We start from the raw sequence: 18,735 nt of genomic DNA on the forward strand, positions 1-18,735 counted from the left end.
AGCCACGCTGAGTCTCTATTTCAGCCTGTGTTGAAAGTTCAGACTTCAAAGTATACACCGGTTTTTAAATTTTAATGACAGACCACTAAATCCAGAGTTAAGATAAAAAATATATATATAAGCATTTTTTTCTAAATACTATTGTCTCATTTTGTGTGTTTTTGTTTTTAAAGCATTTTCTAAGGACAGCACAAAAACACTAAAGAAAAAAAATAGCCACCTCTTTCCTACTGGTGGAAAAATGTAGCATGTCGACCAATTCTTTTTTAAAAAGTCAACGCGTGGGATTTGGTTGTTTAGGAATAGGGGAAGGTTTTAGGAGTGATGGCAGAGAGACAGAACGAGCAAGTGAAAGAGAGAGACAGAGAGATATCGATAGCGAGTTTTGAGATGTGAGAGATTTGTGAGGTTTAGTGTGGAGTGTGTAGTTAGTCTGTTATGTAGTCGTTGTTTTGTTTTGTGTGTCAGTGAGGGCACTAATGACTGTGACAAACCACTAACCTACTGATCGGAAGGTTAGTGGTTCGATCCCTGGCTCCTCCAGTCTGTATGTCAAGTATCCTTGGGCAAGATACTAACCCCAAGTTGCTCTCCGATGCAACATCGGAGTGTGAATGTGTATGAATGTAGTTAGGAAGCACGCAGAAGTCTAGAAGAAAGTGCATGTGTGACTGGGTGAATGTGGAATGTTTTACTTACTTTGAGTACTCCAGGAGAGTAGAAAAGCGCTATATAAGAATCAGTCCATTTACAAAGGCAGATTGCAATGCAAATGCTGTCTCCAGGTGGAAAAGAGGTGTGATACACCTCCTGTTGTTAGGCCTGCAGGTTTATTGCTGTGGTGTTCTCCTCTGTCTTGTGGCAGACAAACATTTATTTTTTTTTTACTGGCACAAATAATTTGTGGGGCATCTTATTAAGACACCTGATTGTTCTCTCATTTTCATTATAGTAATATTTTTAAATGGTTGTACAAAATAAAATAAAAACAAAAAAAACACCAGGTGTATTTGCTGCATTTGTTGATAAATAGTTGTATATGTTTACAAAATGTGTGTAAGTTTTCAAAATGTACAATTTATATTAGCATTTAAAGTTATAAAAATAATTTACTCAACACATCTGTGGTTTTTACAGTTAAAAAAACAAAACAAAAAAACAAAACAAAACAAAAAAACACTACTAGGATTTTATGTTTGGTTTTTTTTATGTTTTATTCATGTCTCTAATCATCTGGCGTTTGCTAAAAATCTGACGTGGAAGAGCAATTTTACCTTTCAGAACAACAACCCAAGCACTGTGTGAAATGTACAGGTTATAGGTCATATTAAAGGTGGGAAAAACCTGTGAAATATATACTGGCTTATGTTTTTTCCCCCACAACAGCAACTTACATTTTAACAAGAATATGCTAAAATTCTTGTTAAAGAATTTAACACACACAAACGCACACACAGAACTGGGGTTGTTGTGCACTTCACCTATAGGAAGACTTTGTTCACTTAAAAGTCACAAATTAAAAATCAGAAAGCTACAGACAAGAACATGAAATACAATTCGTTTTTTTATTTAATATAAGGCAACGAAAGAAATCACATCTTACAAACAGGTTACACACAAACCCTAGTTATCAAAATAGCTACAAGTAATTTAAAGCCCAAACCCATTCCCAATGATGTAACAACTGCCAAGCTGAATATTATAAAGTGCGTTCTTATTCTCAATCATCACCAAGGCAAAGTTGTCATTATGTTTTTCTCAAAGTGAACCTGACAGAACTTTCAGGCGCTAAGCATGTGTTTTTAATCACTTTAATATCTCAGTTGCATCTACACAGCATTCATTTACCTTTCACATCAATCAAAATGTACTGCTTGAAGGATCATTTGATCAATAACATGTGTTCCCTTGCTTTGCAAATGTAAAATTAAATTGAGATTTTAAAAAAGACAAAGAAGAGAGTCCATATTCAACACTGTAAGTCAGCATCTTTCGCCGTCTACGGATCGGTCAGTTCTTTTCTCTAAAGAAAAGGAAAGACATGTTAATGTTTACTTTAATCTTTTAGTTTAGTAAGAAAGGCAGACTCATAGGCAGCATTTGAATTTATAATGCAAGCTGCATATATGATTTGTTCTACTAATAACAAACAACAGAGATAATGCATTCAAAAATTCATGCCACAGCTCTCCCACGTCAACTGCAAGCAGAATCATGCAAAGGGCAACATGAACACATTGGGAACTGCATGAAGGATGAGGCAGTTATTAAATCCTGTCCATTGAAAAAAAGCTGGAATGAGCAGAGAGTGGAAAAGGAAACAAAAAAGGACAAAAACAAACAAAAAACTAAAAAAAAAAGGAAATAAGTTAATGTCATTCCAGGGCCACAGCTTTTAGACAAGTCCACTTTATCATATCACTGTGAGTCACTTTAGACACATCAAAGATTATTTTCAGTCAACTGGAGACACCTAATGGCTAAAATGGTGTATTATTTCACACTCAAACTTCTGTCCTAAAATGTATTTGAATTTTAAAAGAGTTAATATGTAGTTTGTCTTTAAATATCAAACTGACCCTGGAAATCAGGAGTTAAAATGTCAAAACAAAGGGTGATAAAGAAGCTGATAAGAGACAATAAGGCACTGCAGTAAGTGACATTAATGACAGGAGCGTTGCAGGGGAGAGGTCTGGGGTTTGGAGGGAAGCACACCTGGCAGCAAAGGTTCCCTGGATGAGTCCAAGACCTGGTGAAAATGAAGCCAGGTCAGAATTGTCTCTCTTTTACAGTTTGTGCGTGTCTCACTCTCATGGACATACGTACACACACACGCCCACACATTCACCCAGCCTTGCCAGAGTGTTACAAGTTTAATGTTTTGTGATGACTTTGAATGTCTGGATGGCAAATGTGAGAACCACAGATATTTTCATATTGGCTGCATGGATTTCCCTAAACCTTTCAAACATAATAAGCCTCTCTCGTGTGAGAAATAAATTTCAAGTTATAGTTTTGACTGATGGCTGTCTTTGTATCATAAAGGCAATCTCAGAACTAAAGGTATAGTTTAGATGCTTGGTTTTATTCTTTTGATTTAACAAGCTCAAACATTAAACAAACGATAAAACCATTTCCTAACATCCTTGAACCCTGCTGAGTTGCTTCTATATTTAGTGATTGCATGGTCCCGTCTATCACAAGCAACAATCATCTTATAAGCAACAATCAGCTTAGATAAGCTACAATCGGCTTATCTATCAGATTTGTTATCATTTTATGCGCCATGCCATATGCTTGGGTCAGTTGATCAACAGCTTTTAATAGTTCAAAGAAGGAGACTGGTTTTCACTGTAAAAACGATCCATTTAAGACCAAGGAGTCAACCTCATTAAGTACTCAAATCTCAACTAAAAACACACTTGGTTTCATTATCCTTTCCAGTTTAACTGGTGTATTTCTTCTGTTCCTTCAAAAGCAGGCTTAATTTATTCTTGCTCTCCAACATTTCATTAATTTTGATTCTACTGTCATTCTTTTTAATTCTCTGTTTATTATGTATTTCTCAGTATATTGTAAATACTTTTTGCTTGGTACACCATCTCCAGCTGTTACAGATTTTAGTCAGAATGAACCTTAAAGTTGGATCAGAACTGCTGGATATGTTTATCTAGTCTAATATCACTGAGATTAACAGGAGAGGTAGCTGAATAACACTGCTACAGTATTCCGCAAATTTCCACGTGTCATGTCTGGAAAACAGAATTTATAGACATCATGTCCATTTTCTAGTTGCTTTTCCAATTCAGGGTCACCAAATGGTTGGAGCCTGTTCATGGTGAGGGACGGGGAACAGCTTGGAGAGTTCTATCACAGGGCTAAAACATAAGGACAGACAAACATTTACACTCATATCTACAAATATGCCCAACTTAGATTTAACCTAATATGCATGTTTTTTGGATTGTATATTAGGTCAGAGTTTACAGAAATCCATGCAAAGATAATCATCATTGTTTTCACATTTACCATCATTTAAGCCAGCAGCCGTTCCAGTTAAAACCATTCTCAGTCACAACGGGGGTCACATATTTTTAAGGTCAGGAAACAGTTAGACAACAGGGAAAATAGCCTGGAATAAACAGCATTCTTTGAGGCCAGCATGCAATTCAATATAATATAAGCACTTTTTTTGAACAGCCTGCTGTGTCAGGTGAGACCAGTTTTTTTTTTCACAGCTGACTTGTATATGAACCGCTGACAGGCATATTAGAAATGATGCATGCTATGGAACTCCAGCTGACAGCAAACAAGATTTTTCTGTTTGTTTTAAAACAGCTACCAGTCAAGAAAAACTCGCTCTGCAAGAATCCAGCAAGCAAACAGTCAAGTTTTCTTCCAAGAACTCCAGCTAACACAGGAACACATAGGAAAACTAACAAGTGATCTTTCCCTTTTCCTCCTTTTTTAACGGATTGTCATTTCATTATGGTAAACAAAGACAGCCTACAACTAAAGCATGTCAGGATTTCCATATTAGTAAGGTAAATTATTAATAATCACGTAGTCTGTGACTACACTTCTTATTCCGTCCTCTGGATTTAAAAAGAGCAAACTGTTGACAGATTTTTTTCTTTAATGAACCGGTATTGACAGTCAAATATGACAGCTACAAGAGGAATGACGTTTTTTGGAATAATAGAAAAACACCAATACAATTCTCCCTCTCCTCCTCTCACCTGGTATGTGGTTCCAGCCCAGAACTGCTTCATCTCCCCCCTGCAGCCTGCCACCACAGCAGAAGTTATCACAGTGAAGGGCACTAAGTAAAGCAGAGCAGGCTGTCCCATTCCTGACAGCAACATCACGATGAATGTCAGTATCATTCCCAGGAAATAGGCTAAAAAGAAATATGAAGAAGGAAAGAGATATGGTAAACTTAAAGCTTACACCTGGCTTTATATGGCAGCCTTTCAGTTGACAAGTGTGAAAAGAGACTCAGTAAAAAGCTAATTCAGTGCACTTGTAAATAAAACTTTATTACTACATCAGCTAATAAACCTCAAAGACTAAAAAGTAAAACTGCAGCTAAATACAAGTGAACCCTTTGAAAGTACAGAGAATTGAACTTGCAGGTCATAAAAATGGTAACAAACAAAATGATGCATAAAAGCTATATTCATGTATTCAATAGTAAAACTAGGTAGTTATCAACAGTTCAAGCTGGAAAAAGTTGTGCTAACGACTTGTCTTTGACTCATGTGCTCCAATTAAGAAGATGACATTTGAAGTAAGGGTTGTAATTTTTTTTTTTTTTAAATAAAGTTATCCTCGAGAGATTACTCGGTTTGAATTATACTTCAATGTCAACAATGTTCAAAAGATAAATTACAGAGATGTAATGAGCTGGAAAAGCCTGTAAAGTATTTCTAAAGGCCTTCTATTCCACTTATCCAGTTCAGGGGCTGGAGGGCTGGAGACCCGACAGATAGTCAGTTTGCTGTGGGGCTCATGCTCAAATTCACACCACGACCAATTTAGGATCATCATTCGCCTAAAATCATATCTTCAGACTGTGGGATGAAGATTGCAAAAGTCCACTTTTAGACAATGCTCTGTGGCCAACTATTGAACCATTTTAAGCTAAAAAAAATAAATAAATCTTGTTTGGAGGTATAAGGCATTGCACACCAACACGTAAATGTCATCCAAGCTGCACACCACGGTGAAAGGAACATCACGGTCTGTTTGCACGTGTTCTTATAAAATACTTCGTCAGTGCAGCGACACAATAAATTATGTTTGGTATGCCAATTTTAAAGAGGAAGTAGAGAGAAGAACATGATGAGTATACCAACAGGACTTTGGATTTGAGCAAGGTTGTCACTGACTCTGTTGAGAACAAGGTCAGTAAGATGCAGTGGTATTGGGTGAGTCTGGGCTTTTTGTAAACATTATTGAAAAAACATTACCACTTAAATGTTGGAAATATGCATTCACACAGTCCCATTATCGTGCTATTAAATATTATAGATTACTGCTATGCAATATTATTTTTTGCTTTGTGCGCTTATATGTATGTATAACAAAGAGATAACAGAGACCAAGTGAATGAGGTAGTGTGTTTGCATTGGTACAACACAGCATTAAAAATCCAGGGGGAAAAAACAAAGGGAAAAAAAAAACATTTTGCAATTCTGAGAATTTCTAATGGAGACCGTTGTGACTGAAAGAGGTTCTACAAGTCACGTAAGTCAAGAGTTCACTTGCCTTTTCCAGCCTGCACTGTGAATGATTTCTCAGTTTGTGTAATAAAGACATGAAATGTACAAATGTTCTCGTGTTATCAGTTAAGTCATGTTGACATAGATGAAGATCAGACCGCATTTTATGAGTAATAAAACTAAAAAGAGCTCATAAGCGTTTGCGTGACATTGCATGAAGTTCAATATGAAGAACGTGAGTTCAGTCCTGGCAGTCAATACAAATGACTGATCACATGCAATATGATAAGAAAATAAGAAAAGAAAAGAAATAGTGTACGTTTAAACCAGCAATTCACTCAAACAGATCGGGGTTTGGCAAAAATCAAACCCCGATCTGAATATTTTCCCCCTTTTCACAAAATTCAATGACTTTACACAAGACATTGTGTGTGTGTGTTTGTTTTTTTAAATCCATGAAAATTAATGACAGACCCAACAAAATGATAACAGATGTGTGATACCTATGCAGCAACTGACGAAGTAGACTTTCCTCTTGCTCTTGATCCAAACATCAAACCTGCTGCAGTAGGCAACCAAAAGACCTGTGGGTCCAACAACAATGCAGGGTGAGAGCCACTCATCATTACACATACATCATCCAGTATGAAATCCTGTATGTATGGGTTAGTGACTCATTCATTTCCCCCCCTATTTACAGTTAATGATGTAAAGAGACTAACCGAAGACATATGAAATCTATAGAAGAGTCTAGCTAAACTCAAACCACGGACTCTGCATTTATTGAGTAAGCACCCTAACATTTTGCTATCAAGTTGCAATTTTAAATTAGTTTTCCTATTTTGTTCTTTGTGTTTTTGAATCAAAGAAACAGACTAGATATTTTTAAAAACAAAAACAAAAAAACAACAACCTTTATTTGTATTAAAAACAAAATCTAACACATTGTTAAGAATTGCTTCATATGTCTAACTAATGTTTGTACACAGAAATGCTCACACATATAAGCAGTGGTGTAAAGGTGAACTGTGAGAGCGTCTACATCCTTACCTGGGACAATGATGTCGCCGTAACCCAGGATGGAGAACTGCATCATACACAGGTTCTGAGCCCAAGCTAAGAGACGCGGGACACGCATCACCACAGGAAGCTGAGAAAATGAAGCATTACAGATGCTAAAAATGACAAAAAGGCCAACAGCAGAAATCTTGTTCAGTGTCTTTGTGTTCCACCTAATCTGACGGCCGTCCCTTAGCTTTACTTGAATCCAACCTATAGCAGGTACACTTTTCTACACTGCTGTAGATTACTTTGCATATTTTCTGATACACAGACATTTCCAGCTAGATCTTTCATTTCCATATTTCAGAATCCATCCGGTCTGCGTAGACATAAGAAAGAAGCTCTAAACAAAAGGACTGCTATCATTTATTGTTGTCTGTATTGTGTTTTTGTAATACCTGAACTGAACTTCTTAAATCTTACCTCCCACTTTTATTTTTTCTACAATAAGATCGAGAACAAGCAAACCCACTCAGGAATTTAGTAAAATAAAAAATGAAAACCAAAGAAAAAAAAAAGCTAGTCACCATGTGTGTAGGCAATTTTTACACAAATCAATAAGAATACAAAACAATTTGTCTCAAGGAGTATGAAAATAATGCATTCCTGATTAATTAATGAGCTGTAAAACTGCCGCTCTAATCTTTCTTAAGCAATATTGCTGGAAAATGTGGTAACTTATAAGCACCCATCACCGTGCACCTTTTTTATTAATATCCTGTAACAAAAACATGCGTGTGCACATAACTAGCTCACAACATTACTTGCTGCAAACAAACAAAAAAACCCACATCTTTCTCGTGCCAAAAAGATTTTTTTAATCATATTAGTTTCTTCTTAACCACCTTCTGGACATGCATGACAGACATGCATATTGATACACGTATATAAACCTTTTATCATTTTAACATATGTATATATGTACACATTTTAACATATGTACACATTTACCCAATCAAAACGTAAAATTAGTTCTTTCACAGACTAAAACATCAACCGCCACCGTACCTCCCTACCCACCTCAGCTATCATTACAACAAAAACAAAACCAAACAAAAAAGGAAAAAGTAGTGGATGGGTAACAAGTCAAGCCTTACTTTCTCAGAGGGAGGCTGGGGTTCAGCGGGGATCTCCACACCTTGTGTCTAAGACAGAACCCGCCCAACCCCAGTGCACAGTTAGTCTATTGTTCCCCTCAGGGCATCTACAACAAGCAGTCCATGTCAGCTGGGTTGTTAATGAAGCCATAACAAACGTGTAAGGGAGTTCCACCAAGCCCATCTTATAGTGCTCCGTTTGTGACTCTGGTAAAGAGTGATTTTTTTTTTTTTTAAACCCACTTCCTGAACCCAAATTTATACAAGTGAATCTGAGTATTAAAAGAAGAGTTACAATGCAGATTAGTTTGTCCATTAGACATAAAATGTTGCCTTAATTAGGCTGTGAATTTTTATGTATACAGTAGTGTGAAAAGTCTTGAGTTAGCCCTCATGTTTTTATATTTTGCTAGGAAAATGAAAAAATATGGTTGAAGTGATTCCATGATGGTTGAACCAGGACTCTTAGGCTTCTTGAACAAGACAAAAAGCTTTTCTTTGGGTATTGGCTGCCTTTTCTTTTGTTCTCTGTTAAGATGATCCCACATTACCTCAATAATTTTGAGGTCTGGGCTCTGGGGACACCAATCGATGACTAATAGTGTTCCACTGTGTGTTTTTTCTATCCAGGTGTGCTTTTACTGTGTTGGAAGTGTGTTTGCTGGGATCATTCTCGTGCTGAAATATGAAGCTGCTCCAGCCCCAAACTCTGACAGAAACTCTGCCGCCTTTTACAGATGGCTGCAGACATTCACTATTGTCCCTCCCTCCTGACCTCCTTTGTACATTTTGATCATTTGGATTTAACACCCAATGGGACCTGTTGCCACTGATTTTCAGTCCAGCACTTGTGAATAGGGATGGGTATCGTTTAGGTTTTATCCGATACCGGTGCCAAATCGGTACTTTTGAAACGGTGCCGGTGCTCAAACGGTGCTCAAACCGGTGCTTAAAGAATGGAGAACACAAAATTGGTCCAAAAACCTCTCATGTTCAGCTGTTTTTTGTAAAAATATAACAATGTTAGCCTTTTCTGCAGCTATGGGGCATATATGGTATCACTCTTGGCTGGAAGCAGTGCTTAAACAATGGAAAAAACACAAACTTTGTCCTAAACCTCTCATGTTTAACTGTTTTCCACTTTTTCTTTGGTCATTTTAGCCTTTTTAGCCAGGGTGAAGGGAGTATCTGCCATCAAACAAGAGGACAGCCGCATGTAGCTATGATGATGTTTGCTAGTTCACCTTACATGCATTAATGTAATAACGTGGTTAGCCTACTCAATGTAAATTAGCTACTCACGCAGAGAAGAACGGCTGCTGCCACCATCATCCGTCATCATTTCTGCTACACTGGCAGGGCTAGGGGCCAGGACTCTCCTCTTCGTGTTTTTGGGGGATGTTGCATAACAGGCAACCCACCCGCAGTAGATGTGCTCGGTGTGAGGTCTCGCAGCAAGCTATCAAATACGGCGCATTTCTGGGCTTTTAAAAAAAACGCTATGCGTCACCAGGTGTTTCATCGGATTTCAGGTGTTACCTCCTTTGACAGTATCACAGTATCAGCTTAAAGCACTTGTTGCTGCTGAGTTTGCATCTTTTGCTGTGAAGTACAGCCAGACTTTTGACCGCTTCGCCTTGGACATTTTTAATCTGTAGCTCTGCTCTAACAGAACGTACGTACCTGGCCCCGCCTACTATCCTCGGAAACGTAAAATGATTGGCTAGAATCTAAAGTGTATCACAGCTCAGGAAAAAAAAAAGCACCGAAATGTGCGCTGCTTTTCGGTCTGGTTACTACCGTTTATGTCAGAACCGGTGCCATCATGGCACCGGACACCGGTACCCATCCCTACTTGTGAATTTGGCATACCTCAGCTTCGTCTCATTTTCTCCTGTTTCTTAAGAATTGCTTCTAGACAGTTACTGTATCTGATGAGGGTAGATATTTTTAGTCTGTTACTTCTTCTTTTCTTCTCTACTTGTTCAGCTTCCTTAATTTTTTAAGGACGCTCTGCACACCATGCTAAGATATGGTTTTTAGCTAATAACTTTATTTCCAACAGCCTTTTTTCTAAGCTGTCTGTTAAGCGTAGACACAACAGAGGCTCATCTTTTTTTAAGCTTTGAATTATTCATCGGTCAGTGTTAATTAGCCTAATAAACATTCCCCTGAAAACGAGTGAAAAAAAAAAATCAGCCAATGGCCAAAGAAAAACTTTGGCAGACCTTTAGAAACCCTGGAGAATCTTTGCTCAAGACCAGTTTAAAAGACAAGTCTGGCTCCATGGATGGGAAATATAAAAAAATAAAATTCTAAGTCACCTTCTAGTCTTTATGGCGCGCGCGCGCGCGCGCGCGCAGGGGGGGGGTGTTTGAAGAAATTCTCTCATAATGTGAAAGAGATTTTGCATTCACATCAGTACAGTCAGACTTGGATATGGATAAAGCCAGCTGTGAAGAAAAAATTTGGGTTTTTTTCCAAATTAACAATAGCCCTGAAAACAGTTTGGTGGAGTTCCCCTTCAAGATGGGAAACAATGCAGGAAGCTTACCTTCTCTCCAGATGCATCTGGGCCCAGGGCAACCTGCACCATGATGCTTACTCCATTCTGTGGCAAAGGGGGAGATGCCAAGCATTCATATCAAATTACTTAATGAAAATGAAATAACATCATACTAAAACACCAGAGCAAAATATCCTCAGTTAGAAAGGCCCTCAGAGAGTGCAAAAGCTAATGCCTCATCTCATGTTGTCTAAGCGATCTAGATCTAAACCAAAATTTAGACAGAGTGTACTCACACTAGACATAGTTGCCTCGCCTGAGCACGACTGTTATACATCCCCACTCCCCTTATGGCTTGTGCTCATATAAACCGGAGTAAACTTCAGTTTGTTTCGCTCACCCTCTTCCGTAGACTCTTGCTGTTGAAAAGCACTCCTGCAGAGCATCAGCTTGTCATTGAGGAAAAAGTGAAAATCTATGCTCAGGCCTGTGGACCACTCACACTACTGTGCTCAAGCATTCCTGAACCGTAAAGATTCACTTATCTATATCCAGGCATGGCATCCAGTGATCTAACTAGTACAACTAGACTTTGCCTCAATTCAGTACAGCTGAAATTCACAGCTCCTTCTGCCTCAGATCAGATCCACAACAGAATTTCACAGAGGTAGTCAAACTAAATAAATTCAAGTCATTTTTAAGTGTTCTTATGGCTGCCAATGTTATATATAAACCTTATGGCTACTTCTTTGCCTGAGACGACTCTATTCTGAAGTTTTAAATGTTTTAGCTCTGACGTTTTTAGATGTTTCTGCATCTGACTTTTTTTATATGTATAAACTTATTTTGTGGAATTTCTTGTTTGTTTTATTAGTAAACTTACTTTTGGCTTTCTCAGCTTATACGCTCCTGGTTAAATAAAGGTTCAACTATAAGAAAGTATTATTCCCTTTTCCATGCCACACATCTACATTAATTTTTATTAAATTAGGGTGATATTTTTGTAGTTTGTGCACAAACTTGCTAATAGACAAAAACATCCAAAGTGTACATATCAATTTGTGTGCAGGGTTCACTTCATATTAAAAAATAATAACTAATTCAGTGTATAACTAATATTTGATGAGTGGATTCTCAAATGTGTCAGACCTTGAGGCAATAAGAGCAGCAAATGCAGAGAAATAGCAAAAACTTCATTTTTAAAAAAAATCAATAACAACATTACTGCTTTAGCAACAAGATACAGATAAAAAACAAAAATAAAGATAAACATACCTTAGTGAAGAAAGGAGTGATGAAAACAAAGAAGACATCATATACAAGCAGGAGGCTCAGAAGAATCACACAGATCTTCGAGACATTGGAAAGAAAAAATGATCACCAACTACATGGCTCAAAACTCCATGTGAGGAAATCTGCTAGAAGCTTTGTGAGTGTGATAACATTTTTAATCAAATATCAAAGACTGGAAAAAAACAAAAATTCTTAGGAATGGAGCACTGCCTGACATTCTTACAGGAAGTGTTGATAAATATGAACAAATATATATTTGTATAAATAGAACAACTACAGTGCAAGTATTCATTGTACAAGAAAAAAATACCTTGAAATTGGACAGTGAAATTGTCTTCATGAAGTTGAGGCAGAAAGCAATGCCAAGGAGGTCCTGCAGAATCCAGATCCATCTGCAAGACATAAAGACCTCTTTGACTTTAGGGTTTTCATTACTTTAAATGTAGCTATTTCAGGATAAACTGTCTCATAAACATTGTTACAATTTTCTGGGTAATTTTAACCTACAGTGTTGTAGAAATTCACCACCACAGTGGTGTAACCATGTCTGAAAACTGACAGGACTGTGAATGTGTACCTGTCTTCATTTCTGTACACTCCCCAGACCACAGAAATGCTAATGCACACAGCAGCCAACAAGAGAGACCTCACTGAAAAGTTCCAATTCCGGACAGAGAACCTGGAAAAAGACACAGAGCCACATTTAGGTAGAAACAAAGAAACAAAAACAAAACAAGTAAAATTCTTGCACACATTCACCAAAACGCTGATGTTTGTTTGAAGCTTTTCAAGCTTTAAACCACTGGGGTCTTTTTAATATAAAAACAGGAAAAAAAAAGTTTTTTAAATGTTAGTAACACATCAAAAATCAGACCTTTACTATCCATGAATCACTTGGATCTTGCAGTACTTAATTTCCCCCTTCTGCCTAGATTATTTTACCTCACCATTTGTGTGAACCACTCACTCAACGACAGCATCCCCCCTCTGTGACTTCTGGAGAAATTCACAATTCATTTTTAACTTTTACATGGCTAAGCTCCTCATTTTACTGACCTACCGTACATTCAACCAATTTGCTATACGTTAATTTTTATCTTTTCGTCACTTTAACGCAGTAATTTCCCCAGGTTTTTCAATACAAACAAAATAATATCTCACTCAAAATTAGTCGCCAGGAACTAGTCAATAGTAAAAACTCTCTCTAAAGGTCTGATATCTATTTAATGTTTTAACTACAATGATGTGGTGTATATTTAATGTGGTTCCAAAGTCTGAGGCTCATACCTTAAAGTGCCGCAACCGATTTTGTCCATCACTGCATCAAAACAGCTATAGAGCGCAGAGGCAGATGCCAGGCAGAAGATAACAATAATGACGTAAACTGGAGAAAAATAAATAAATAGATCATATCACCAAAACTCGAGGTAAAATTACTCTGTTAAACAACCAGGAACTGATAAAAAACAAAACAAAAAAACAACAACAACAAAACCCTAACCGAGAACTTTGTAGAAGAAGTACATGAGGACGAGCATCCCGCACATCAAGGCAACAAAGATAACCACTTTGAGAGGAGAGTACAGTGAAAGCTCTCCACTGTCTGCTTTGCTTTCTCCTCCTCCTTCTCCTCCTCCAGACGCACCGCTATTCAACCGTTCCCTGAAACACACAAACAAAAAAAACCCTCTTTGAACTGTGTTTGAATTAGAAGAAACAAAACAACATCAGGCAGAATGAAATGTGAAGCAATGCAATACATACGATCTCAGCAAGAGTACATTTAAATGTCACTTGCTCACATCATTATCACCAATTGACATTACAGTTAATGATATTTTGACTGCATATGAAAAAAATATATAAATCAATGTGTTTTCTGCTATGTTTGGTTTATTTTTAATGAGACATCATTACAGACACGAGTTTTCAGCTCACAGCTGTATAATACTGAAAAATCTCACCTCTCACACGCCCCGCTCCAGTAGCCGCCCAAAACAACTGTGCCAATGGAAATCAGCAGGATGACTGCAATGCTTGGATCGATCTTTGTAGAAGGTGGAGCATACAGCTTCACCTGCATCTCATTCCCGAAGACCTGAGGACGCATGTAAAGAGTTAAAAATGGTCATCAGATTCAAACAAGACATATTAAACGATTTATTAAAAATAAAAAGTTCTCTGACCTGCCAAGCTTCCAGGAAATCCTTGTACCTCATGAGAGCGAGAGAAATATTGACCTTCGCGTACTCCGACTCGTTGGCTGATGGGATTGTCTGAAGACATTTTTATAAATATTATCAGTGATTTGGGAATGTTTCAAGTATAATAGAGCAACAATAAAACAAACAAAAAACACTTCGAGATGAGACTTTTTTTAATAAATTGACTCTAGATCAATTAAACTGCATAGAATTTAATTTTTTGTGAGGTGGTAGAAGTATCAGTTTTACCGCTTGCTTTTGTTGTGAAAGTGTTCGTGCAGGGACAGAAGTACAGGGCAGATGTGTATTAGTGGTCTTGAGACTCAATGCACTCTTTATGGCGTATATTTTTCAATAAAGCAACACTGGGTAAGCTTACAGTTTACTTCTTCTGTTACTAGTCACCTTGGACATTTGCAGGAAGATCTAAACATAAATATACTGTTGCCGCACAGCAAGAAGGTCCTGAGTTCAATTCCATCATCAGGCCGGGGTCTTTCTGTGTGGAGTTTGCATGTTCTCCCCGTGTTTGCATGGGTTCTCTCCGGCTACTCCGGCTTCCTCCCACAGTTCAAAGACATGCAGCTTGTGGGGATAGGTTAACTGTTTAATCCAAATTGCCCATAGGTGGGAATGTGCGAGTGAATGTGAGTGCGAATGGTTGTCTGTCCCTGTGTGTTGGCCCTACGACAGACTGGCGACCTGTCCAGGGTATACCCCGCCTCTCGCCCTATGACAGCTGGGATAGGCTCCAGTGCCCCTCGCGACCCTGAAAAGGATAAGCGGAAGCGAATGGATGGATGGATCTATTGTTAAATATGAAAGCATTATAAGGTATTTAGTAAAGGAGACAGGGCTTTTCTTCTTGTTTTTACACTGCATTTTTTACATATTTTAAATTTGTATGGGTGCAAACTTGGGCAGGTCCTGCGTGTGAAAGGGATTAGATCTCACTGGGAGCTCCTGATTAAATGAATGTTATTAAAATTTGACTTCAGTTAAATTTAAGTGAACAACACATGTATGCTCTTGGGTGTCGGCCGTGTAACAGCAACTCTAATATGAGGTATCTGTTTGTGAAGACATAAAGCAGTTTCATGTCATAATTTAAAATTAATCAATAAAATTTCAAATTGTCTAGTTAACAGATGAATGAATTACAATGACACCAAACTATTTCACAAGGCAATAAAGCATTTTTAGATGGAAATCCCCACAGAAACACCACATCTGTATCATTTCCTGAATCACGCCTTTGTCTAGCGCACTTCTCTGATCACCCAAAAGCAGCAAAGAGGAAATAATAACTAACCATAAAAAAAAAATTAAAGGAAGATCTCAAATCAGCTTAATCAAGCTAACATCTTACCAGCGTTTTATTGCTGGCAATGAGCAAAGCCATCGCTCCAAGTCCCTGAGCGATAAGGGCCTTCTGGCTGAAATCACAGTTGCCCCTCATCACCACCAGAGCCTTGCCCATTACTGAAGATGCATTGATCCCTGAGCTGTCACACAGCAGAGAGGAAGTCATATTCACCAACTGGTACTCCATCTGAAAAAGTCCATTAACACTTACAGTAAGACAGTGTTTGGAAAGGTGTCAAAACCAAAAGAGCTGTAAAATAGAAAAACTTACTGCAGAATTCAGTGACTGTGCCAGTGGGGTCCAAGAGTGATTGTGAACAATGCAGAACTCCCTCTCTGTATCTCCATTTGAAATATGCGAGATCGCTTCCTGGCCATTTATCTATTGAGAAAGAAATAGTACCCCTTTGATACACTACATATGGAAAATATCTGAACCCAGCCCTGCTTTGACAGTAAAATGTTATCCATGTTCAACACACTTAAGGCTCATTGAGTACCTTGTCATAAATCATTCACACTGAGCCAAGGGACAAATACAAATAAATACAAAATATGGTATAAAATGGTATCAAAATCACATTATGCTCTGAACTATTCATAAGTGCAATAATCTATTTTTTATGAAGAGTACTTCAAGCATTTGCCCACACAGATGCATTTGGAGAGTTAAGAACAACAATTTTTTTCCCCCAGCTAATGGATCTTGTTCATCACTTTTCCATTTCCGAACAAACAAAAACAAAACCCATCAATGCTTACATCATCTGTGTTGAGATCTACAACCTACTAGATGATACTATAAATCTGCTAATGCTTATTGGGTTAGTTTATGCTACAGCATCCTATTAATGAAATAGGATAATTAATTAAAAGTAACTAGGTTAATTTAAATACATTCCAACACTATCACCATCAAATCTCAACAACAACAGCCCAACAGCCCATGTATGTTAGGATATACAAATATTTTAATATTATATAGGACACATGAATGAAGGAAAAGTTGCCAGCTTTTCTTGTAAATCTGCCACTTTTTCCCATAAATTTGACATTTATCAGAAAGTTTTTTTCCTCATATATTTTACATTATTTTCTCATAAATTTAGCTCATACATTGGGGTATAGATCTCATGATTTTTTTTCCTTTAAAAGTTTTATACATTTTTTTTTAAAGAGGGGGGACTTGGATTTTAGCCCAGCCACTTATTAATCACTTTATTTTATTATCGCTGTCACAGTAATCCGTAAACTTTATTTTGTACTCTCAAAGTTAGATATCTCAAAGTTTCATGCCACTTGTCAGCTTTAGTATAGAGTCCCACATGAACACCCGCGCTGTGATCTGCTCACCCAAACGTAAACACTTCCTTGTTGGTGACGTCGCGGAAATCACCGTCTTCAAGTTCCATGGTTTCGGTAAAATTAGATTAAAACGGCCAGCACAGTTATATCTATCTTCACTTCAGCTTTCTTTAAAACAACCTTACCCTAACAGCAGAGCAGTAAAACAGTTTTCCGTGTCGTAGCGCACTGAGGCTAACTGAAATGAACACGAGAGCTAACAATTAACCGCAGTTTGAACGGTTGTATTACAAGAAAACACAATCCCTGAGATAGAGACTAACACGGTCTGCCGACTACATGCTCAACATTTATTCAAAACGTTAACAGTCACAGCTGACCGTTTTTTTCGTCGGTAAGTTTGGCTATCAGGCCCGTCAACAGCTAGTTATCAACATTCACCAACTTACCTCCGACGCTAAACAAAGGAGCGACAAAAATACGACTGCGACAGTTCCTTCCATCTTGTTACCACTCGTTTTTACCTATCCAGACAACATGAAATCACTTCTTTACGGCACGACGACACTTTCTACCCCATAAGCTGTTCCATCATGGCTGTGGTTTAGCTGGCTAGTAGTTGCCGGGGGACTTCCTGTATCGGCTTGTGACATAAACCTGCTGAGCCGCGAGTTTCTGTTTCACCCCAAAGCGTCAGAACAACAACACATATGGCACACGCACACACACTCCTCGTACTAACCACGATTTTAGCACCGTGTAACTTTGGAGACGTTTAAGTTAAGTTTCTTTCACTTAAATAATAAGTGGCAGATAAATTATAATGGCCAGTGTTTAAAACAGAGCTCTAATTCTTTCAAAGTTAAGAAAAGACAACTTTCTTCTTCTATTTTTACCAGATATTTTCTCATAAATGTGACATAGTTTCTCATCAATTTGCTTTTGTTTTCTTATTAATATGCAATTACCCTTTCCTTGTACCCAGCTTTTTTTTTACTTATAAATTTTTTTAATGAATTTGTCCTGTTTCTTCTCATAAATTGGCATTTTTTTCTTGTAATCTTGCATTCTTCTACATAAATTAGCATATTTTTTTTCCAGATTTGTCTGGCAAATTGGCTTTTTTCATTTTTCATATTTTAAAATTTGCTCACAATAATGTTTTTTTTTGGTTGTAAATTTGACAATTGTTTTCTTGTAAAATTGCCTCTTTGTTTTTACTGTAACCAAAGGCAAAGAAAAACTGCAGTCAATTTATGTCCAAAGCACCTGTTTCCTGGGTTTTATTAGATATCAACAGAACCAGGGTTCAGTGCTAGGACCACTTCTGTTTACATTATTCCCCTAGGCAGCATCATTAGAAGACATAGCATACATTTTCACTGCTATGCAGATGGCACGCAGCTCTATCCACGAAGCCAGGTAACACACACCAATTAGTTAAACTGCAGGAATGTCTTAAAGACATAAAGACCTGGATGGCCGCTAACTTTCTGCTTCTTAATTCAGATAAAACTGAGGTTATTGTACTCGGCCCTGAAAATCTTAGAAATATGGTATCTAACCAGATTCTTACTCTGGATGGCATTACCTTGGCCTCCAGTAACGCTGTGAGGAACCTTGGAGTCATTTTTGACCAGGACATGTCCTTCAATGCACATATTAAACAAATATGTAAG

At 37.7% G+C, this 18,735-nt stretch overlaps 1 protein-coding gene across 3 annotated transcripts; it reads right to left on the reverse strand.

The window, feature by feature from the left end:
- Nucleotides 1-1,544: 1,544 nt before the first annotated feature.
- Nucleotides 1,545-17,687, reverse strand: sppl2a (signal peptide peptidase like 2A). 3 transcript variants are annotated; one of them, XM_085352886.1, is made up of 17 exons: nucleotides 17,506-17,687; nucleotides 16,023-16,133; nucleotides 15,756-15,938; nucleotides 14,369-14,458; nucleotides 14,147-14,280; nucleotides 13,684-13,844; nucleotides 13,470-13,566; nucleotides 12,760-12,861; nucleotides 12,493-12,574; nucleotides 12,165-12,239; nucleotides 10,938-10,994; nucleotides 8,384-8,431; nucleotides 7,275-7,374; nucleotides 6,728-6,808; nucleotides 4,740-4,900; nucleotides 2,716-2,749; nucleotides 1,546-2,023 (listed from the first exon to the last, which is right to left on the reverse strand). In XM_085352886.1, exons 1-17 carry the CDS (start codon nucleotides 17,557-17,559, stop codon nucleotides 1,983-1,985), a joined length of 1,611 nt encoding a protein of 536 aa, XP_085209012.1. In that variant the 5' UTR covers nucleotides 17,560-17,687; the 3' UTR covers nucleotides 1,546-1,982. The 3 variants fall into 3 exon arrangements, with proteins under 3 accessions (XP_085209021.1, XP_085209012.1, XP_085209017.1); XM_085352895.1 differs by lacking the exon at nucleotides 2,716-2,749 and having other exon boundaries at nucleotides 1,545-2,023; XM_085352891.1 differs by lacking the exon at nucleotides 8,384-8,431.
- Nucleotides 17,688-18,735: the final 1,048 nt, after the last annotated feature.

This window comes from Diplotaxodon limnothrissa, linkage group LG1 (genome assembly GCF_057381915.1).
Source record: "Diplotaxodon limnothrissa isolate DT_005_m linkage group LG1, D_limnothrissa_male_GT1.1, whole genome shotgun sequence".
NCBI lineage: Eukaryota > Metazoa > Chordata > Actinopteri > Cichliformes > Cichlidae > Diplotaxodon > Diplotaxodon limnothrissa.